Raw genomic sequence first — 17,977 nt, 5'->3', positions numbered from 1 at the left:
AAGGACAGGAAAGGGCCATTTTGTGGGCCACTGCTGCCATCTAGTGGTTTATCTTCAAATGACAAGCTAGATATTAAGAGTCCTTATGAAGGGGTTTCAGGCATCAGGGTCTAAAATAAAAATCTCAGAATCTTAAAATGTTGGCAGTGTCACAAATGATTGACAATCATAAGCATTGACAACACATACTAAATGAGTACTCCTCCTGGGTTTATCCCTCTCGATGCTCTGGAGGAGGAGTGGTAGAGGTCCCAGGAACAAGAAGAGAGTCTAGTATAGAAACTCACCATCCCAGAGCAGTAAGAGTGCAGAGGGAAGAATCACAGAGACTGGAATTTGCTATAGTACACATCTATTTGGCTTACATTTTTATAAACATTTATTTATTTCAGTGATGAGTGAATTGTATGTTACTGACCATGTGCCCTCTGGGGCAAGGGTTCTGAACTTCAGGTCCACAACATTTTCTAGATACTGTTTGGGACCCATGAACATGGGTGAGTTAAAAAAATAATTACATCTTTATTTTCATGAACTTCAACAAATTTAGTGTATTCTTGAATTATGAATGAGGTAAAAAGCCATGAGTGGAACCTGACTTCATCATTTGTAGAAATTATATTTTCAGAACATAGTATAGTTATTACAGATTCTCAGATCATTTAGTCATCACTACTTTGGAATTACAGGGATTATTATGCTCACTGCAGGATCTTACCATGCTAATTAAGAAGCACATATATTTCTAAATAACTCACTTAAAAAAAATATTTTGACACCTGTATTTCAATGATTCATCCCTTTGATGTCCTTTGTTTTTTATCTTGTGCTTATGAAAACTATTCTGTAAGGGTTCCATGAGATTCAAAAGATTTAAGACCACTGCTCTGGAAGTTCAAAGACAGGACAGATGACCATGGTCTGGACCAGGCCTATATGGTCTATAAATAAAAATCAACTGCACATTATTTTGTCCCATCGGTTTTATTGGCCATATATTCAGAATTCATTATATAAATCTTTCAAAATAATGAGATATTACAAGAATAGTTTACAAGTCAGCTCTGATTGCACAAATACTTGACACAGGAAATCATTTTTACAAATACATAAGTTTTCTTACAAGAATACTTTAATAAAGAAAATAAGTCTCTATACATCTTACAGCAAATTTTATGCATTTTCTTTCCCCCATTCAACCATCATTTTGGGTTTTCTATCACAGCATGTCTACCACATCCAACAAACCAAATTACAGTCTGCAGCTTCTTCTCACTTTCAAATACTGAGATTTCTCACACTGTTGAGGAATTTTTCAGCTTCCTTTTCTAATCTTTCCTGAAATTTAAGAATTCATCCATTCAGGCTAGAAGAGGTAATTTAAACAACATTCCTTTGAAATAGAACTTGGATCAGGTTAATCACTGGGTTTGATGAATGATCTTTTCACTTCCCACCTAGGCTTAAGGCCAGCCAATGGTTTAAACCTGCTGTACCAAGTCCTTACATTCCAAATAGTCCCAAAATTGCAAAAAGGAAACCCTGGCAACAAGAGTGAAATACAAATATTAAGAAAGCTAAAATATTTGCTATTGATTAGAGAGCACCTTTAAATTAAGGTTCCTCCCAAGTTGAAGATGACAGAAAGGAAAGTATAAAGGTGTGGCAGTACTTGTATAAAATATTGAAAATCTGAAAAGGTTAATTGCTTAGGCCAGTTCTATCATTTCCAAAATGTGAGAGGATACAGAATCCTTGCCTCTGTAGCCAGCTGAACTCAATATCTGACATTCTTCTTATGTTGTGGCTTTGATACAGCCTAACAAATAGCCACTTACCCAGAGCAAGTCATCCTGTAGGCCAGGGGAACTTTAGAGAATACTGACCTTATTTATCCGAAGAGATGGGACCCACCAGGGGAAACATGTGGCATTCACTCCATCCCTTCACTGTCACTGAAAAGTGTGTCACCTTGGCAAAGCTTATTGTCTTTTCAGGTAGCATGAATTAAGATCAAGAATGAGCAATATCCTACAGTTAAGTTCCTGAGTGCTCAGCTCCAATTATTCCATATACTTAAGAGGATTCTTTCATCAAGCCCTTGTCCATTGAGAGATCTAACAGCACTGAGGGACCACAAAATGTCCATTTCTCTTCTCCTTTATTTCTCTTGATTTCTCTTTTTCACCCCAGTGTAACAAATTGCTACAGGTTTTTACCAAAATGCCACAGCAGTAGTTAAAAATGAGTTATTTTACATTACCAAAAGTATTCAATCACATTATCACGGGTCACATTTGCATATAACTAGGAGATAGCCAAATAATGTTTATTGCAGTGATTTTGCAAATTCAGCATAGTCAATGTATCCATCATTGTTCTTGTCATCATCTCTCAAGACACCATCTATTATGTTAATCAGTTCTTCTTCACTCATTAGTGGGGCCTGTTCACTCTCTTCCTACGAGACATAAATTAGACAGTAAAGAGTTACACATTTACTGGAAGAAGTGCCTAGTTATCTATCGTCCATGCTCACACACGTCTACAGACTCTTTCAACATCATAATACATGGCTACTTCTAGGAATCCACAAACTCATGTATCAATATTCAGTCAGTTTATCATAATCCAATTCAGGTATTATATATGCCAATTAAAAGAAAGATGCAGTCAAAGCAGGCCCTTGCGTATTCCCTCTTAAAGATTACCGTTTGCCCTTTTCTAATTACCAAAGCAATGCATGTTCTTAGAAGAAACCTGGGTCTAGCTTACAAAGAACTATGAGAGTCATAGATTCCACGACCTACACACCCATCCAAAAGAAAAGCTCACAGCCCAAATGAGCTAGCTTTGTGCACAATCTGCCTGTTAAAATGGAAACAGTGACATATTGAATAATACCTCAGGACCAGAACAAGAGGAAGAAGCACTGTCAACCAGCAGAACCTGTTATAACCTTTAGGAGAAAGTATGACCCTACTCCAGAAGCAAGTGCCACAAGGCTCACTGCTAGGTGCGAAGCTAAGGTCATTCACACCCATGGCTGGTTCTCCCTTTGCCATATGTCCCATACCTGCCCTTTCTTCTCTGCTTCCATCCACCAGTCTGTGTCCCATGGCACAGGATCATCTCAAAATGATGCTCTTCTCCTGTGCAAAAAACTGCTAGTGCTCCTTGAGGGCTAACACAAGCTCATTCCTATCATCATGCCTACATCACCAACTTTGCCTCCCCTCTAGTGGCCTGGGGGCCAGAAGGGACAAAATTAAGTCTGGAGACACAAGATTTTGATTTCCATTTGCTCATCTAGAAGAAGGAAGTAATGCCAGTGCCTGGCCCTGCCTACTCCACCTATGGTAAAGAGCCAACTAGCTCTCTAATCTGCTTGAAAGTGCTTCGGGGCACTGTACTGTATCACAGGACACCTGACCTCTGCCGCAGCCCTCCATCCCATGGTTCCCACTCACCCTTCTTCTCAAATGAAAAACCTCTTCCACCCCCTGCTCTGCACTATGAATGTGGCCTATCTTTTCAGATACTGGCTTAAGATATGAATACCCAGCTCTGGGGCCTCTGATTCAGCAGGTCACCAAGGGAAGGACTGTGGAACAGGGAGAGGCACAACAGAGCAGCAAACAGAAAGGAGAAGCAGCACTATGGAGGCACAAAGATAGCACAGGGCACCAAGACTGGGGACTGAACTACCAGAGGGAGGCTTTCCAGGACACACCCACTGAGCCACTACCTGACCTACCTCCTTATGGACATGAGTGATGGCTGTAGAGAGCTCTAAGCCATCAAGTAAATTATTTCCATCATAATCGTGCATTTTGAAATAATGGAGCTGCAGTTCTTGTGGGGACATCTCCGCCTCTGGTTTGTTGATGACACCTTCCAGATGCTCCATGATATGCCTAAAAACCAACAAATCAGATCATGCTGAAACCTTAAGGGCTCTGAAAAGTTCAAGACCTGAAATCTCATCCAGCTCAGAAAAACAGTGGCAGACCACACTCAAGGCTGATCCACACAGACAGAGCCTGGCAAGGGGCAGGGACAACTTGTCTGTTATGCCTGCAAGATTATGCGTTTGTTTTCCTCTTTATCATTAGAATTTTGTTAGAACACTTTTGGCCCATCAATTTAAAAACATTTTTTAAAAACAATTCAAGGATAACCCAGTGTAATGTGTGAGGCCCACCAGTCCAAGACAAAAGCTGGGACAAATGACTCAACATCTGAATGTGTCAGTAAGAAAAAGCCTTGCCAGAGTCAAGAAACAATTATATTCTGGATTCCGCCACTACTATTGTGTCTATCTATGCATGTCTGTCTGCCTGCCTGTCTGTTGTGAAAGAGAAAGATAGAATTCAGGCAAGTCATTTATCCTATTTGGCCTCAAAAGCTTCCACTTACAAATGAGGATGGAAATAGAACACCTAACAGGTGGCTCTAGAGAATAAACAGCATCCTTGACAAATTTTAAGGAGACACATAAATAGGAGAAAGGAAAGAGGTGTGCCCTTGCAGCTGGCTGCAGCTGCAGATGTTGAAAGCCCTGGACCCCAGTCCTGGCCAAATACGTACTCTTGGTCGTGCACTGTGTTCTTATCGAGGCCCACGCTGCTGGGATGGGGGACATTGGCCCCGGGCTCCTCAGCCCTGGCACCTGGAGCACAAAAAGCCCAGAGCAGGCCATACAGGAAGGGGCCTCTGAGCAGCTGCAGGGATCTCATGGTCACCGGTACCTAGGAGGTGGGGAACATAGGAGATGAAGGCAGAGTACAGAGCCACGATTTTTCTCGAGACTTGACATAATACACTTCTGGGAAACCTGGTGAGGCAGCCAGGCTGGGAAAGAGAGCATGTTAAACTGGGCCACACCAGCTCTGTCATTAGACTAGGAGATGACCTTGGGCTCTCCAGGTTCCCATCACTCAAATGGGGAGGGGAATCTGCCAAGATTCCTGATACACTTTCAGAGGGCTAAGCAGCTCCATAAGTGCTCAGGGGGATACAGAGATAAGTCCTGTCTACAGCCTTCCAGTCCTCCAAGAGAAACACTTGCAACTGGAAGTAGAACTAAGAAAGGCAGAGAGTGCAGTGTATTCAAGAAAGAAAACCCCCTGGGAGTACAGGGCATGAAGTTTCCTTAGATGAAGGAAAGCGAGATAAGGCTGACAGACATGGCGACACTTCAGCTGGGCCTGGGAGGTACAGGGAAGGAAGGGGAACGGTGGGAACAGGGGCAGACAAGTGAAAAAGAAACACAAGCAGCTTCCCCTTTCGGGAAGACAGCACTGCAGATGGGGGCAAAGGCTCAACAGGCCACACTGGAGGAGGCTTCACACACCAGGCCATGGGGGGTCGACATTTTCTGAGCAACAAATAGGGAAGAACTAATGATTCATGACGGAGAGATGAGATGAGAGTTAGCCTTCAGACTGACTCATCTGGCAGCTGCATGGAGAAGGTATAAAGTGGGGCAGACCAGAGACAGGAACACTGAGGGCAACGAGGAGGAAGGTCCCCTCTGCAGCAGTGGACATGAGGAAGAGGATGTCAACTCCAGTCTCATCCACCTCCCAGGGCTGTGACTGAAGCAAATGACTTAACTACTATGAGAGAGCATTGAAAAGGAAAGTGAGAGAGTAGTTAGGATTCTGTCACATTCTCCCCAGTCTCACTACAGTTGGGATTGTGGTCAACTAGACAACTCAGTCAGCCCTGAGGGCAGGGAGTACTTTATTTGAATCATTATTTCCCACCAAGGCTACGAGAGGCCTTAGATAACTGTTGCAACTGGAAGAACCCGTCCTTCCTGGGGTTAGATGCTGCCCTTAAAGAGGAAGGTAAAGGTCAGCCAGGAGCCAACCTATAAAAATGAAGAAAAGACCTGATGTAACAGTCAGTTACCAAAAGGCAGAGCCAATTCTGCTGGATAACAAAGGCCAGTGATTCCGAAGAGGACAAATGCATCACAGCTCCAGATCTACAGCAGGGAAGATAAAACAGAAGATTCTGGTCCCACCCTTATACACAGCACACTCAGCCTACAGCTCAGAAGCTGTCACTGTCTCCTCTCTGAGCCTGGGGCTGGGAAGGGGAGGTGTCATAGCCCTTCATTCATCTTAAAAGATTCTTGGGATAGGACCCTGAAAGTATGCCCCTATGATAATTAGCAAAATTTCCCCAAACCATTCTGCGCATCATCCGCCAAGATCCTTCCCCTAAGGGGGACAACCGTCGCTAGGATGTGCAACTCACAGGGTACTAAAAAGCAGCATCTAGGCAGGCTTATTGCTCATCGACATTATAATGCAATCTCTCGTGCTATATAATAAGATGCTCAATACAGACTACATGAAAGAACAGGCTGCAAGTTTATAAAGAATAATTCTCTTCTGTCAAATAAAAATATGTATGTATATATACACACACTAAAAAATGACTAAAAAGTGTTAATAAAGACACTCTTGGCTGGGTGTGGTGGTGTACGCATATAATCCCACCTACTCAGGAGACTGAGGCAACCAGCCTCAGTAACTTAGCAAGACCTCATCTCAAAATAAACACAAACTAAAAAGGGCTAGATACTCAGCTCAGTGGTAGAGTGCCCCTGGATTCAACCCCAGTACTAGAAAGAAAGATAAAAAGAAAGAAAGAAGGGAGGGAGGGAGATTATTTAATTCATGAGATTAGAAGTGATTGTGATTTTCTTTTTACTTTCTATTGCTTTGAAATGATACTATAAACATCCTTTTCTTTACAAAAATGTCCTTAATGTAATTGCTCCCATAATTTTGTTCTAATATTAAATGGATAGGAGAGTTTCCAGTTAATACTTTAGTGTGTGAATGTGTGTGTGTGTGTGTGTGCGTGCACACACGCTACTAAGGATTGAACATGGGTATTCTACCAGTAAACTACATCTCCAGCCCTTTTTAAAAACTTTTTTGAGACAGTCTCACTAAATTGCCAAGGCTGGTCTCGAACTTGCAATCCTCCTGCCTCAGACTCCCAAATTGTAGGAATTATAGGCATGTGCCATCACTCCCAACTTCCAGTTAATTCCTATCTCCATAAAATAATCCAGAAGCAACTAGAAACCATTCTTCCAACTTTACCTACTACAAGAGCCCAAACCCTGACAAGGCCACTACCATAGTACCTGGTACCAGAAAACAAGGTCTCAAGTTACTTCTAGCCACTAGCCACTACTGGTCACAGTAGAACAACTTGGGATTCAGTTCCTCCAGAGTCTTTCAGACTTATTTATGACCAACATCTTTTTTTCCCAGCAAGCCCTCTTCACCTCTAGTCTGGCTTAGGTTTTCTTCCCACAAGCTCCCTTCAAAGGCACCTGTCCTTTGCTGATGACAGCTATGAACACATTCTTGGAAACTGCCTGATTACTTGTCAGTGCCCCTTCCTGGACTGGCTGTGAGAGGTCATTCTTGACACTGGGCACAGCCTGGCACAAACTGGTGGTTCTTAGCCTGTGTGCCATGGTCCTTGAGAGACTGTGATCCCACCTTTACAGACACAATGCCAAGTTTTGATGTCAATGTAATTGAGGATAAGACTTTGGAGTTACCTATCAGACAGTTAAGCTGAGTAATCACTGAACCCGTGGCACACTTTCTTCTAACTACATGGTTGGATACTTAGTATGTAACATTGCAGTATGTGTATGCATGTGTGGTGGTGGTGGTGTTTTCTATTTAGGCAACACCAAAAAGCAACAAAGGGATTCATAATACAGAAACTAGAGGTCCAAATTATCCCTTCTTCAAGGAAGCATAAAAGCCAAGAACCATTTATTTTGAACTTGTCTTATTTTGGTTTGCTGTTTCAAACCATCAGAACACAAAACAAACCCAAATCTATTAACTTATAAAAGAACAATCTTCAAGTGCTACAATAAGAACAGGGAATCTGGCTGCCACCTAAACAAATTAAATGGCTCACTGTCAAAAGGAAACAAACTATTCTGTTCTGCCCAAAGAACATATTGCATCATCTATACTCCAACTACTTAGCTCAAGGCTATGGGCAAACAGCCTGAAAGATAATGCCCAGGCTGGAAAAAAATCCAAAAAGAGGAGAGAGTTCTGAAGAGACTGCAGAACAAAACCCATGCCTGACATTCCACAAGAGGAGCAGCCTCAGTGCTGGGAGGGAGGTGCCGGACAATTATCAGTGGTGCTGTGACTTGAACCAAGGTCCCTCACTGTTCTAGCAGCCTCTTCCTGCCCCACTGGCTTTGTTCCAGTGGTTCCATCTGTCCATTCCTTCTTCCTTCTATCCAGGTCTTGTTCAAACGTCACCTGGGGATTCTTCCAGCCAACAACATTTGCTACCTCCTCTCACAACAATCTGCAGCCTCTCCACCCACTTAACCTTAGCATATAGTCACATATTGTTCTTATTTCCATTTTTTTTTTCTTTTCCTCCTTCTCTAAGGGTCAGGACCCTATCTTCTTTGTCTCTTGTTTATCCTGCTGAACTGATATGGGGGTGGCATATCTCAATCAGGGCAATACATTTTGCACCTAGGCATGTGATTCCTCACTGCAAAGCTCTCATCTACGCAGGAACTTCTCTATTTAGCCCTCCCACCTCTGGTTTGTGCCTGGTCCACCCTTCCTTCTCATTGTGTCATTAGTCCTATCAGCACATGAGAGTCTGAAGCCAGACTTCCTCCTAGCAGCTGTTGGCAGCTTTACTTTCATGATGGGGGGATGGAGGGCATTCAGCTAAGAATTCACCCTCAAAGCAGTCACTCTTACCAACATCCAGACATCCTGTGCACAGAGTCAATGCCAAAAAAAATTCTGACCAGTATTTTCCCCATTATCACTGCCATGGTCTTAGAAAATAACCAATTTCCTAGGCTAAAGAAGGCTTTGTATGGGCTGAGGGTTGAGAATTGGTTCTGAAAAAATTGGCATTTAATAGTTTGATCTGTTTGTTCATTTGGAGAGTCCAAGGAGCAACCATGCTTCATTTGTACATTTAACTAACATACTAACAGCCTGGTAACATATGAACAGGACTGAGGACAGTGACCCAGACAGACTCTTTACACAGATCACAGCCAGCTGGGAAGGAGAAGCCAGTAAATAGACCCATTGGGTTCCACAGGAGTCCCAACTCTCACCTGTAATAAAACAGGAATCATGAAAAGGATTATTTCAATCAAAGGATAGTGCCTCAAGCAGAAGGAACAAGCTGTAATGAACACTTAAACCCAGAAAGAATTTGGTCCAATCTAGGAACTAAGATTCAATACAGTTGAAGACACAGTGTTAAGGAAATGGTTGAGTCTTGAGTAAAGTACCAAGAGGACAGGTCACAGAGGTGCCTGTAAACCTGTAATAAGAACTTGGAAGAGCAATGGAAATTCTAAGAAGGGTAAGGGAATGGGGGGAAAGAATCAGTTGATATGTGAGATTTCTGTTCTAAAACCACAGCTTTAGGTCCCTTGTATTGAACAACCTGCAGAGTATCAAGGAGGGATGCAAGGGATCAGTTGGAAGGATGAGGTAGTCCAGAGCAGCGATGGCGGCCTGAACCAGCTAGGGCAGCAGGATGGACTGGAAAAGTGACGTATCCAAAGAGAACTTTGGATGAATTCTATGTGGGTGGGTCAAGGGGTGGTGGTGAGAACTGCGCCCAAGTTTCTGGTCGGGACATCTGCGTGGAAAGCAATGCCAGAGAACTAAAACAAGGAAAATCAGTTTCCCCAGCTTTCCCACTCCGCCTCGGCTCAGCCTAGCCAACCCCTGGGCCCACCAGCACCTGTGCGGGAACCAGGGCAGTCAGAGTAACACCTCCTGTCCTCCTGCTTTCGGGCTGGCCAGAGACAACATCTATCCGTCACAGGTGGCCCCACAGTCAGGTCCTCGGGCCCTCAGGGGTCAGGCAAGAGCGCGGAAATCGACCAGACCAAAGCTTCAAAGCCCGGGACAGAAACACAGGTTTCCGCAACGGGAGACAGGCCCTGCAAAGCGTCCAGAGATGGCACCCGAGCCAAGCCCCCCACTCAGCTACTCCTACCTTGAGCCTAGGTCCCAGGTCCCGATCCCGCCCCGCTGCTAACGCCTGAGCGTCTCCCACTGACCTCCGACCAAGGGGTCAGGCCTCCGACCCTCCGGGTTCACTCACCCTCACTGTGCCCGCCGCAGACGCGAACCCCTCCTGCGTGAGCCTCGCCAGCCCCCGTCCCGAGAACGCTCTCTTTCGGCCCGCCCCCGACCAGTTTGCGCACGCGCGCTCCCTCCCACCCGTCTATTGCGCCACGGGCCACGCCCATGCGTCGGGTCACACCCCCTGCCCACGGATGGCCGCGCGCACTGCTTACGTGAGTCCACGTGTAACGAACAGCGGACGCAGAGCTCTCGTCTTTCTGACGGCGACACCCAGCTCCAGCCCGATTGAGGCCTATGGGAGCTCCAGGTGCCGGGCAAGTTGCAAATTAACCCCGAGAGCCCCCAGGAACCTGGTTCGGCGTGGGAACTAGGCTAGCGGATCTGGGCGCGGCGCACTCTACAGCTGGCTCCCAACGCCAACACCTCATCTTTGGAGTGCCCGGGTTCCTCCGACTACAAGTTGAAAAGAAAAATAATAGGAAACCTAATTCCTTTCCTCAGAATCGGCGAGAAGACGCTAGTGCTGGCCTTGAGTCCAGCGTTTCCCAGATTGGCCTACTTTCAGGTTCTGCTTGCTATCCCACAAGCCGCGACAGCCTCAACACCAACTCACATGTCCCACCAAGACTTTATTTCCGACCCAGATCAAATGCTGCTTTTATAATTGTACAGAAGACAAAATACTTGGACAAATGAATAGGTATTCATGTGCAATCCTGCCCTTAACATTTTTGCTCCCATACAAGATTGTCTTCAGCGAATATCTATAGGCCAGATGGATAAAAGAATATAGACTCTCGCTTTTTAAAACCCTTGTCCCACTTGTGCCCAGAAAGATACATAATCGGTTTTTCATAGGAGCCTGGATCCAAAATAGGAGAGACAAAAACAAATTAGATAGGTGGAAGATCCCACAACCCCCCTGCAGCCTGCTTTAATAGATCAATTCCTTGAAAGTTGGCCAACGCCAACTGTCAGCGAATGCCTCATTCTCACACTTTTATCTGAGATCCAAATCTGTCAACCTTATCCCAGAGAAAAATTCCAGGATCCTAAAGAGACCTTTTAGTGCCCCTTTTCCTTACTCTGAAGTTTGAGTTAGTTTGATCTAGTTTATTCCAGGTACCCTGTACACACCAGTCATCCATATATCTATCATTCATCCACCCCTCCATTTACTCATTTATTGATTAATTCAATAACAGGTCTGAGTATCTTCTAAGCACAAGGCACTGTACTAGGAGCTACCAGAGATACAAATAAGACACGACATTTTCCTTTAAGAAGTTCAGTATCTGGAGGAGAGAGGAAAGGGAACTGATGGTAGCCAAATTATATTGTTATATTGTGTGCATATGTGAATATGTAACAAATCCCATCATTATATACAATTATAATGCACCAATAAAAATGTGAAAGTAAAAAAGAAGAAATTCATTATCTAATAGATGTATAATGTCCTCATTCCATTTAACCGATGCTTCCACTTTTTCTGTGGGTATTATTATCCTGTCACTGCTCTTTTGATTCAACAAATGGTCCCTACCAGATCATTGCCATCCTAATAAAAGCTTGTTCTCTGGTTTCTTCCTACCAGTCATTGAAATTGCAGTCTCCATGCAAATCTAGTGGTCTCTTCTTTGATCTCTGTTTTTATTTTTCTTTCTGTTTCAATGCTATTGATCAGGCAGCCACTCCTACTCTGAAAAATTCTCTTTTTTTCTGACACCATACTCTCTTGGTCTTCCTCTTGTCTCACTGGTTATTCTCAGACTAGAGTTTGCTGGCTTCCCCTGCTCAACATATAAATAAATGAATAAATAAATAAACACGCACGCGCACACACACACACACACACACACAGGGTTCTTTACCTTTCTGTATCTACCCACTCTCCCTATGTAACATCTATTCCTAAGCTTTATATACCATTTAAATACAGGTGACTCCAATATATATCTCTCTAGGGACAACTCCTCCCTGTAAGTGCTAACTCTTTTAAATAACTTGCCTACCTGACATCGAAAACTGGCATCTTAGACTTAACATAGTCCCCTCCCCAAATCTGAGTTTTCACCCTTGAACCTGTACCGCTGTCAGTCTCGTCCATTTTAGTAAATGTCACTACTATTCACCCAGTTGTTTAAAATTCTAGGAGCTCTTCTTGTTTTTTTAAATCCCCTTACCTTTATAATTAATCTTTCAGCAAATTGTCTTGATGCTACCAAAATACATCCTAAGTCCTTTACTTCTTTCAACCTCTACTATCCTACTACTGTTCTATCCAAGGAACCACCTACCATCTGATATAGAACTACTTGAGATAGAACTTCCCAATCTCTCTGCTTCCATTCCTGCCCAAATCTGGTCTGGAAGTGAGAAGCCACCTTTAAGTCACTTAAGGGGGGTGCTCTATAACTTATAGCTGAACCCATTCCTAATAAGCAAATAATTTGGTACCAGAAATACGGTGCTAAAAATAGCAACTAAAATGTGGAATTGGCTAATGGGAGGATAAGGTAGCCAATGGCAATACTCTATTCCAAACTGCAAAATCAGTAGTGAAACTATCAAATGGCTGTCACCTGTTGGACCTTGGATACAGACCATATGCCAACCAAAGTTGTACTCTAGGCGAAATTTCAGGAACTATATAGAACATGAGTGATTGTTGGCTTTTTTTTTTTTTTAGTAGCTTTCAGCAAACTCCTTCAAAAGCATGGGAAATCTACATTATAAAAATGATTTGAAAGCACTGATTAAAGAAAGTAAAAGACTTGATAAAAGGGTTCTCTTTATCTGCAGCCTACAATCCAGATTGTCCAAGAGTCCCACGACTCGTGGCCTTGTTGGTTTGAAATGACCAATTTACTTTGCGTACCCAAGCTGAAACCAGAGCAAGTGGAGAGAGAAGCAGCAGCTGTATCAGGAAATAGGACAGAAGCCACAGGTAGCAATTTGGATTGTAGGTGACATCTTTTTTCTTCAGCTATTATTTGAATTGCTTCAAAACAATGTTTTGCCTATATAGAAGATTCCAGTGTGAATCAGAACAGGGGTTTCTGACAAGACTGAAAATTTATACGTTTTAGTATTGCTTTGATTATATGATAATATATTACTTATTTGGAAAAAATAAGTTGGAAATAACTTAATAAAAACAACTTAAAAGACTCTTTAGATAAATTATTTGATTGCAATTCCTCATACATGGAATTGACTAGACAGTTAACAAATGATTGAGGAAATCCTGTGTCACCAACAGTCTGTTGCTCTTCAACCTATGAAAATCCCTGGACCCCAAATTCCCTCTAATAGGCACTGGAATGCAAAAGGTGTGCATTTTGCAAAACTGAAGGACAGAAAAAGAGTGGGGCTTCCAAATGCTCCAACTTTGGATATGGTTTGCTGACCAGGATATAGCAGGTTTTTGTTGTTGTTGTTCCCTGAATGGAAGTTCTTATTTTTCTTCACATTTTACATATAAAATGTGTTTCCTTGTAGCTTACACACACCCATATTTTGTTAATGTATAATACTTATAAAGAAAAGTGTATATGTAGAAAAGTATACAACTCAATAAATTTTCAGAATTGAACATGACCATTTAACCAGCACCCAGATCAAGAACTGAAACATTACCAACGCCCCAGGAGCTCCCCGTATTCTGCCTCACAAACATCATCTCTCCCCCAAAGGTATCTATCATCCTGATACCACAGAGCAATGTCTTTCTCAGGAGAACAGGTTAAGTTTTTTTGGAGGGGTACTGGGGATTGAACTCAGAGGCACTAGACCACTGAGCCACATCCCCAGCCCTATTTTGTATTTATTTAGAGACAGGGTCTCACTGAGTTGCTTAACACCTCGTTTTTGCTCAGGCTGGCTTTGAACTCACTATCTTCAGCTTCCCAAGCTGCTGGGATTACAGGTGTGGGCCACCGTGCCTGGGCTGGATTCATTAACACAAAAGCTGGTATTATAAAGGTCACCTCTCATGTTATACTTCTTTCATATGTGCCTGCTTGTCCTCTGCTTTCTGCCATGAGTAGAAGCAATATGAGGCCCTTAGTGATAACAGACTCTTGGACTTTACATATAGGCTCCAGGATCAAACCAAAATAAGTCTCTTTCCTTTATAAATTATCATCTGGAGTATTTTGTTATAGTAACAGAAAATGGACTACCAACACCCCAGGAGCTCCCTGTATTCTGCCTCACAAACAAGAGGCCTGCACACCACACAAAGTACTAAGACTCCTAAACGTATATAGGAATTTCTGAGATTTTAGGGTTATCTCCTTTGTGGGTGAGTTAGTACATTTCATGCAAAATGTGTACATATAAAATAAAGATATACCTGAATTTCAGGAACTAAAGAGCTATATAAATCATGCTGGTCATTATATTGGGTGGTACCCCAGTTTCCATTTTCAAGCCCCTTCTCTCCTTTCCATCCCCAAAAATAAATAGAAGCTGAAAAAATGAAGCCCTCACTATCCCAACTTATTTTGTGTGTGCACCTAAATAGCCATGAGATACAGTTCTAGGCATGAGACATAGGAGAATTTGAGAAATTTTTTTTGCTTTTCTGATAAAAGGGTTAGTGACTGGTGCAGACTTTTCCCTTCTGAATGGAGATGTAATAACAGTCAACCTCCAACCATGAAGGAAAGTTTAGAGAATTTCATAAAGGTTGTCTCACTGCCATGGAGCTGCCAAGCTAGCAAGAGCAGCTGCTTACCTCTTGTCATGTGGGGAGAACTCCTTCCTATTTGTTTAAGCCACTCTAAAACAGTTACTTGCACTCCAAAGCATTCCTAAGTGACACAGAGGACAAGAAAGATGTGGACTCTAACATGAATTTAACCTATGAATCTGAGGTCATAGGGTGAGAGAGGGGGCTGAGAGAGCAGTTTATGTAGAGAGCCTGCATTGACTTTATAATCAGGAAAATAATGTTTCATCCTGACATAAATATTACCAAGTACAACAAGATGTTAAATTTGAAATTTTGATGAAAATGCTGAGATAGGATAGTTACTGAGTTATGAAAGTAAGGTATGAAGCAGACCACAAAAAAGGTAGATTTTTTCAAAGGAAAGTTTAGAAACCTGAATACCTGTCTCTTCATCTCATCAGGAAATCTCCCACCCAGACAGAGGAAATAAGACACACACACACACACACACACACACACACACACACACACACACACACCTGACCGACCATATGGTCTCTGTTGCTAGGCACACACACTAGTCTGGATCTGAGAAAAGTGAGCAGCCTTGGAAGAAAGAGACCCTGGGCATGAACTACTTGACTTTCCAAGTGCAGGCCAAGTGAGAGACATATCCTGGGGACCAGATGAAGAGGGGGCCAACATGCACCACCTGTGGCCTGATCAAGATGGTGGGCTATGAGGACAAGATGATCCAGGGATAGAGGCTGGGTGGTGAGCACTGGCTCCTGCTGGGGAAAGAGGAGTACAATGAAGGAGAGGGAGCTGAGTCAGAGGAGTTCCAAAAGAGAGGTGTGTGTGTGTGTTTTAGGACCCTACAAGACCCTCTATGCATCATCCTGGGGAACTAGAGGTCTTCAGGTGTAGGAACATAAAAACTATTTTACTAGGAATCTTTCTATCTCTCTTCCCTCTCCTCCTTGCCCCATATGTCAACGTTGTAGAAGAAGCAGGATGAGGAGGAAGTAGAAAGAGGCTGAACAGAGTCCCACATGGCAACCTTATCTTTGAATGGCGATTTAAATATTGATTAATATATTATACTGGACTCTTAATTAAGCTTGCATTTGGAACTTAAAGTTTACCTACAGGTGCCCCCCACCAAGTGCAGATGTGCTCGAAAGGATTTTGTATCCATGGCCAGAGAAAGGACCCATCATCCATATTCACACTGAAAGGGATTAAAAATCAATGGCAACCGGGCACAGTGGCGCATGCCTGTAATCCTAGCGGTTGGACTCAGGAGATTGATGCAGGAGGACAGTGAGTTTAAAGCCAGCCTCAGCCATTTAGCAAGGCCCTAAGCAACTTAGTGAGATCCTGTCTCAAAATAAAAAAAAAAAAATAGGGCTGGGGATGTGGCTCAGTGGTTCAATTGAACCTAGCACCCCTGGGTTCAATCCCTGGTATCAAAAAAAAAAAAAAAATGTCAATGGAAGACACAACATGGCTTTTGTGGATACAACTCCCAAGTCCTATGTTCAGCATACCAGTTATACGAAATTTCTTTCTTAGAAACCATTCTGCCTTGGGCTGGGGATGTGGTTCAGTGTTAGAGCACCTGGCCGACCATATGCTCATATGCCAGGTCCTGGGTTCAATCCCCAATACTTAAGAAAGAAAACAGAAAGAAACCATTCTGTCAAGTTCCTAGATACTGTACAAAAGTAATACCCAGATGTCATCAAAGAGCCCCTCATTACCTGGAAGTTCAGGTATGATAGGATCAGACCTAGCCAATTCCACAGCCTGGAAGTCTAAGCTTGTCCCATAATTTCTGCTCATTCCCAGTAATTAATCACTCTTCCACTCATCAACCTGGATAAAAAAAATCAACATCTCCAGCTAGGCACAGTGCCACACGCCTATAATCCCTATGACTCCAGAGGCTGATGCAGGAGGATCACAAGTTCAAGGTCAGCCTTAGCAATTTAGTGAGAGCCTGTTTCAAAATTAAAAAAACGAAAGGGCTAAAGAGGTAGCTCAGTGACAAAGCATCCCTGGGTTCAATCCCCAGTACCCTACCCCCCAATCAACATAACATCTCTTAGCATTCTACTCACAGAAGACTCATGCTCACAGAAGACTCATCTCCCACTGAGCATATGTGAGCAATAGAGACTTCACTGAAGATTTATCATCTCAGACTGGGGCAGTGCTAGATGGCCAGTGTAGCTCTGCAACATTTACTGTGTACCTGCTTTTGCCCAGGTACTGTGTTAAACTCTTTTGTAGGTTCCCAAGCACCTACAGAAAGCAATGGAGATAGAGTAAATGCCATCTAAAATCCTCAAGGTTCTTATAGTGTAATTGGGAAGAGAATGTAATATAACAGGTAAATGCTTGTTAAAGACCAGGTTGTGTGTGGGGGTGCTGGGGTTGTGGCTCAGTGGTAGAGAGCTTGCCTAGCACGTAGGAGGCACTGGGTTAGATTCTCAGCACCACATAAAAAAATAAAATAAAATAAAGGTTATTGTGTCCACCGACAACTAAAACAAATATTAAAAAAGAAAAATACCAGGGTGCCATGGGAACACACAGGACATTGAACCTGTGGTGAGAATGAAGGGGTCAAAGAAGACTTCCCCTCTGTGATAAACTAGAGGAGTGCATAGATGAGTTTTCTCCTGAACAATGGTCCAGTTTCAATTTGCCTGGGTTGCACAGAAAACCTCAAGCCCTGATTTTTAGAATAAGGTGATATATGATTGCTAGAGTTCCTAAGCACCTACAAAAAGCAGTAGTTGAAATCCTCACAGAGAAAGATAAAATCATCCTAAGTTTCAAATTATTTTTGCGGGGGGGGGGGGTACCAGGGACTCGACCACTGAGACACATCACCAGCCCCATTTTGTATTTTATTTAGAGACAGGGTCTCACTGAGTTGCTTAGTGCCTCACCGTTGCTGAGGCTGGCTTTGAACTCTGATCCTCCTGCCTAGATCCGCTGGGATTCTAGGTGTGTGTCACCGAGCCTGGCTTCAAATGATTTCTAAAATAATTTTTGAAATGCAATGTCCTGTGCAATCAAAGACAACTAGACAAAAGGAAAGGAGAGAGCATGGAAAAAACTAGAAGAA

The 17,977-nt window shown here is 43.0% G+C and overlaps 1 protein-coding gene across 4 annotated transcripts; it reads right to left on the bottom strand.

Annotated features, from left to right (window-relative positions):
* Positions 1-965: 965 nt before the first annotated feature.
* Positions 966-10,291, bottom strand: MCFD2 (multiple coagulation factor deficiency 2, ER cargo receptor complex subunit). 4 transcript variants are annotated; one of them, XM_081264747.1, is made up of 5 exons: positions 10,174-10,258; positions 9,808-10,009; positions 4,591-4,751; positions 3,758-3,917; positions 966-2,461 (listed from the first exon to the last, which is right to left on the bottom strand). In XM_081264747.1, exons 3-5 carry the CDS (start codon positions 4,737-4,739, stop codon positions 2,330-2,332), a joined length of 441 nt encoding a protein of 146 aa, XP_081120873.1. In that variant the 5' UTR covers positions 4,740-4,751; positions 9,808-10,009; positions 10,174-10,258; the 3' UTR covers positions 966-2,329. The 4 variants fall into 4 exon arrangements, with proteins under 4 accessions (XP_081120873.1, XP_081120872.1, XP_081120874.1 ...); XM_081264746.1 differs by lacking the exon at positions 9,808-10,009 and having other exon boundaries at positions 10,174-10,291; XM_081264748.1 differs by lacking the exons at positions 9,808-10,009; positions 10,174-10,258 and adding an exon at positions 10,066-10,166.
* Positions 10,292-17,977: the final 7,686 nt, after the last annotated feature.

Source organism: Spermophilus citellus (genome assembly GCF_964194105.1).
Source record: "Spermophilus citellus genome assembly, chromosome: 13".
NCBI lineage: Eukaryota > Metazoa > Chordata > Mammalia > Rodentia > Sciuridae > Spermophilus > Spermophilus citellus.
Note: the sequence above shows the minus strand (reverse complement) of the source record. Positions and strands in the feature narration are given on the sequence as shown.

Coding starts and splice junctions, on each gene's coding strand:
- MCFD2 (XM_081264746.1), bottom strand. CDS start 4,739: ATGAGATCCCTGCAGCTGCTCAGAGGCCCCTTCCTGTATGGCCTGCTC. Junction 3,918..4,590: donor AACACAGTGCACGACCAAGA/GTACGTATTTGG, acceptor GTTGGTTTTTAG/GCATATCATGGAGCATCTGG. Junction 2,462..3,757: donor TCACTCATGTCCATAAGGAG/GTAGGTCAGGTA, acceptor TATGTCTCGTAG/GAAGAGAGTGAACAGGCCCC.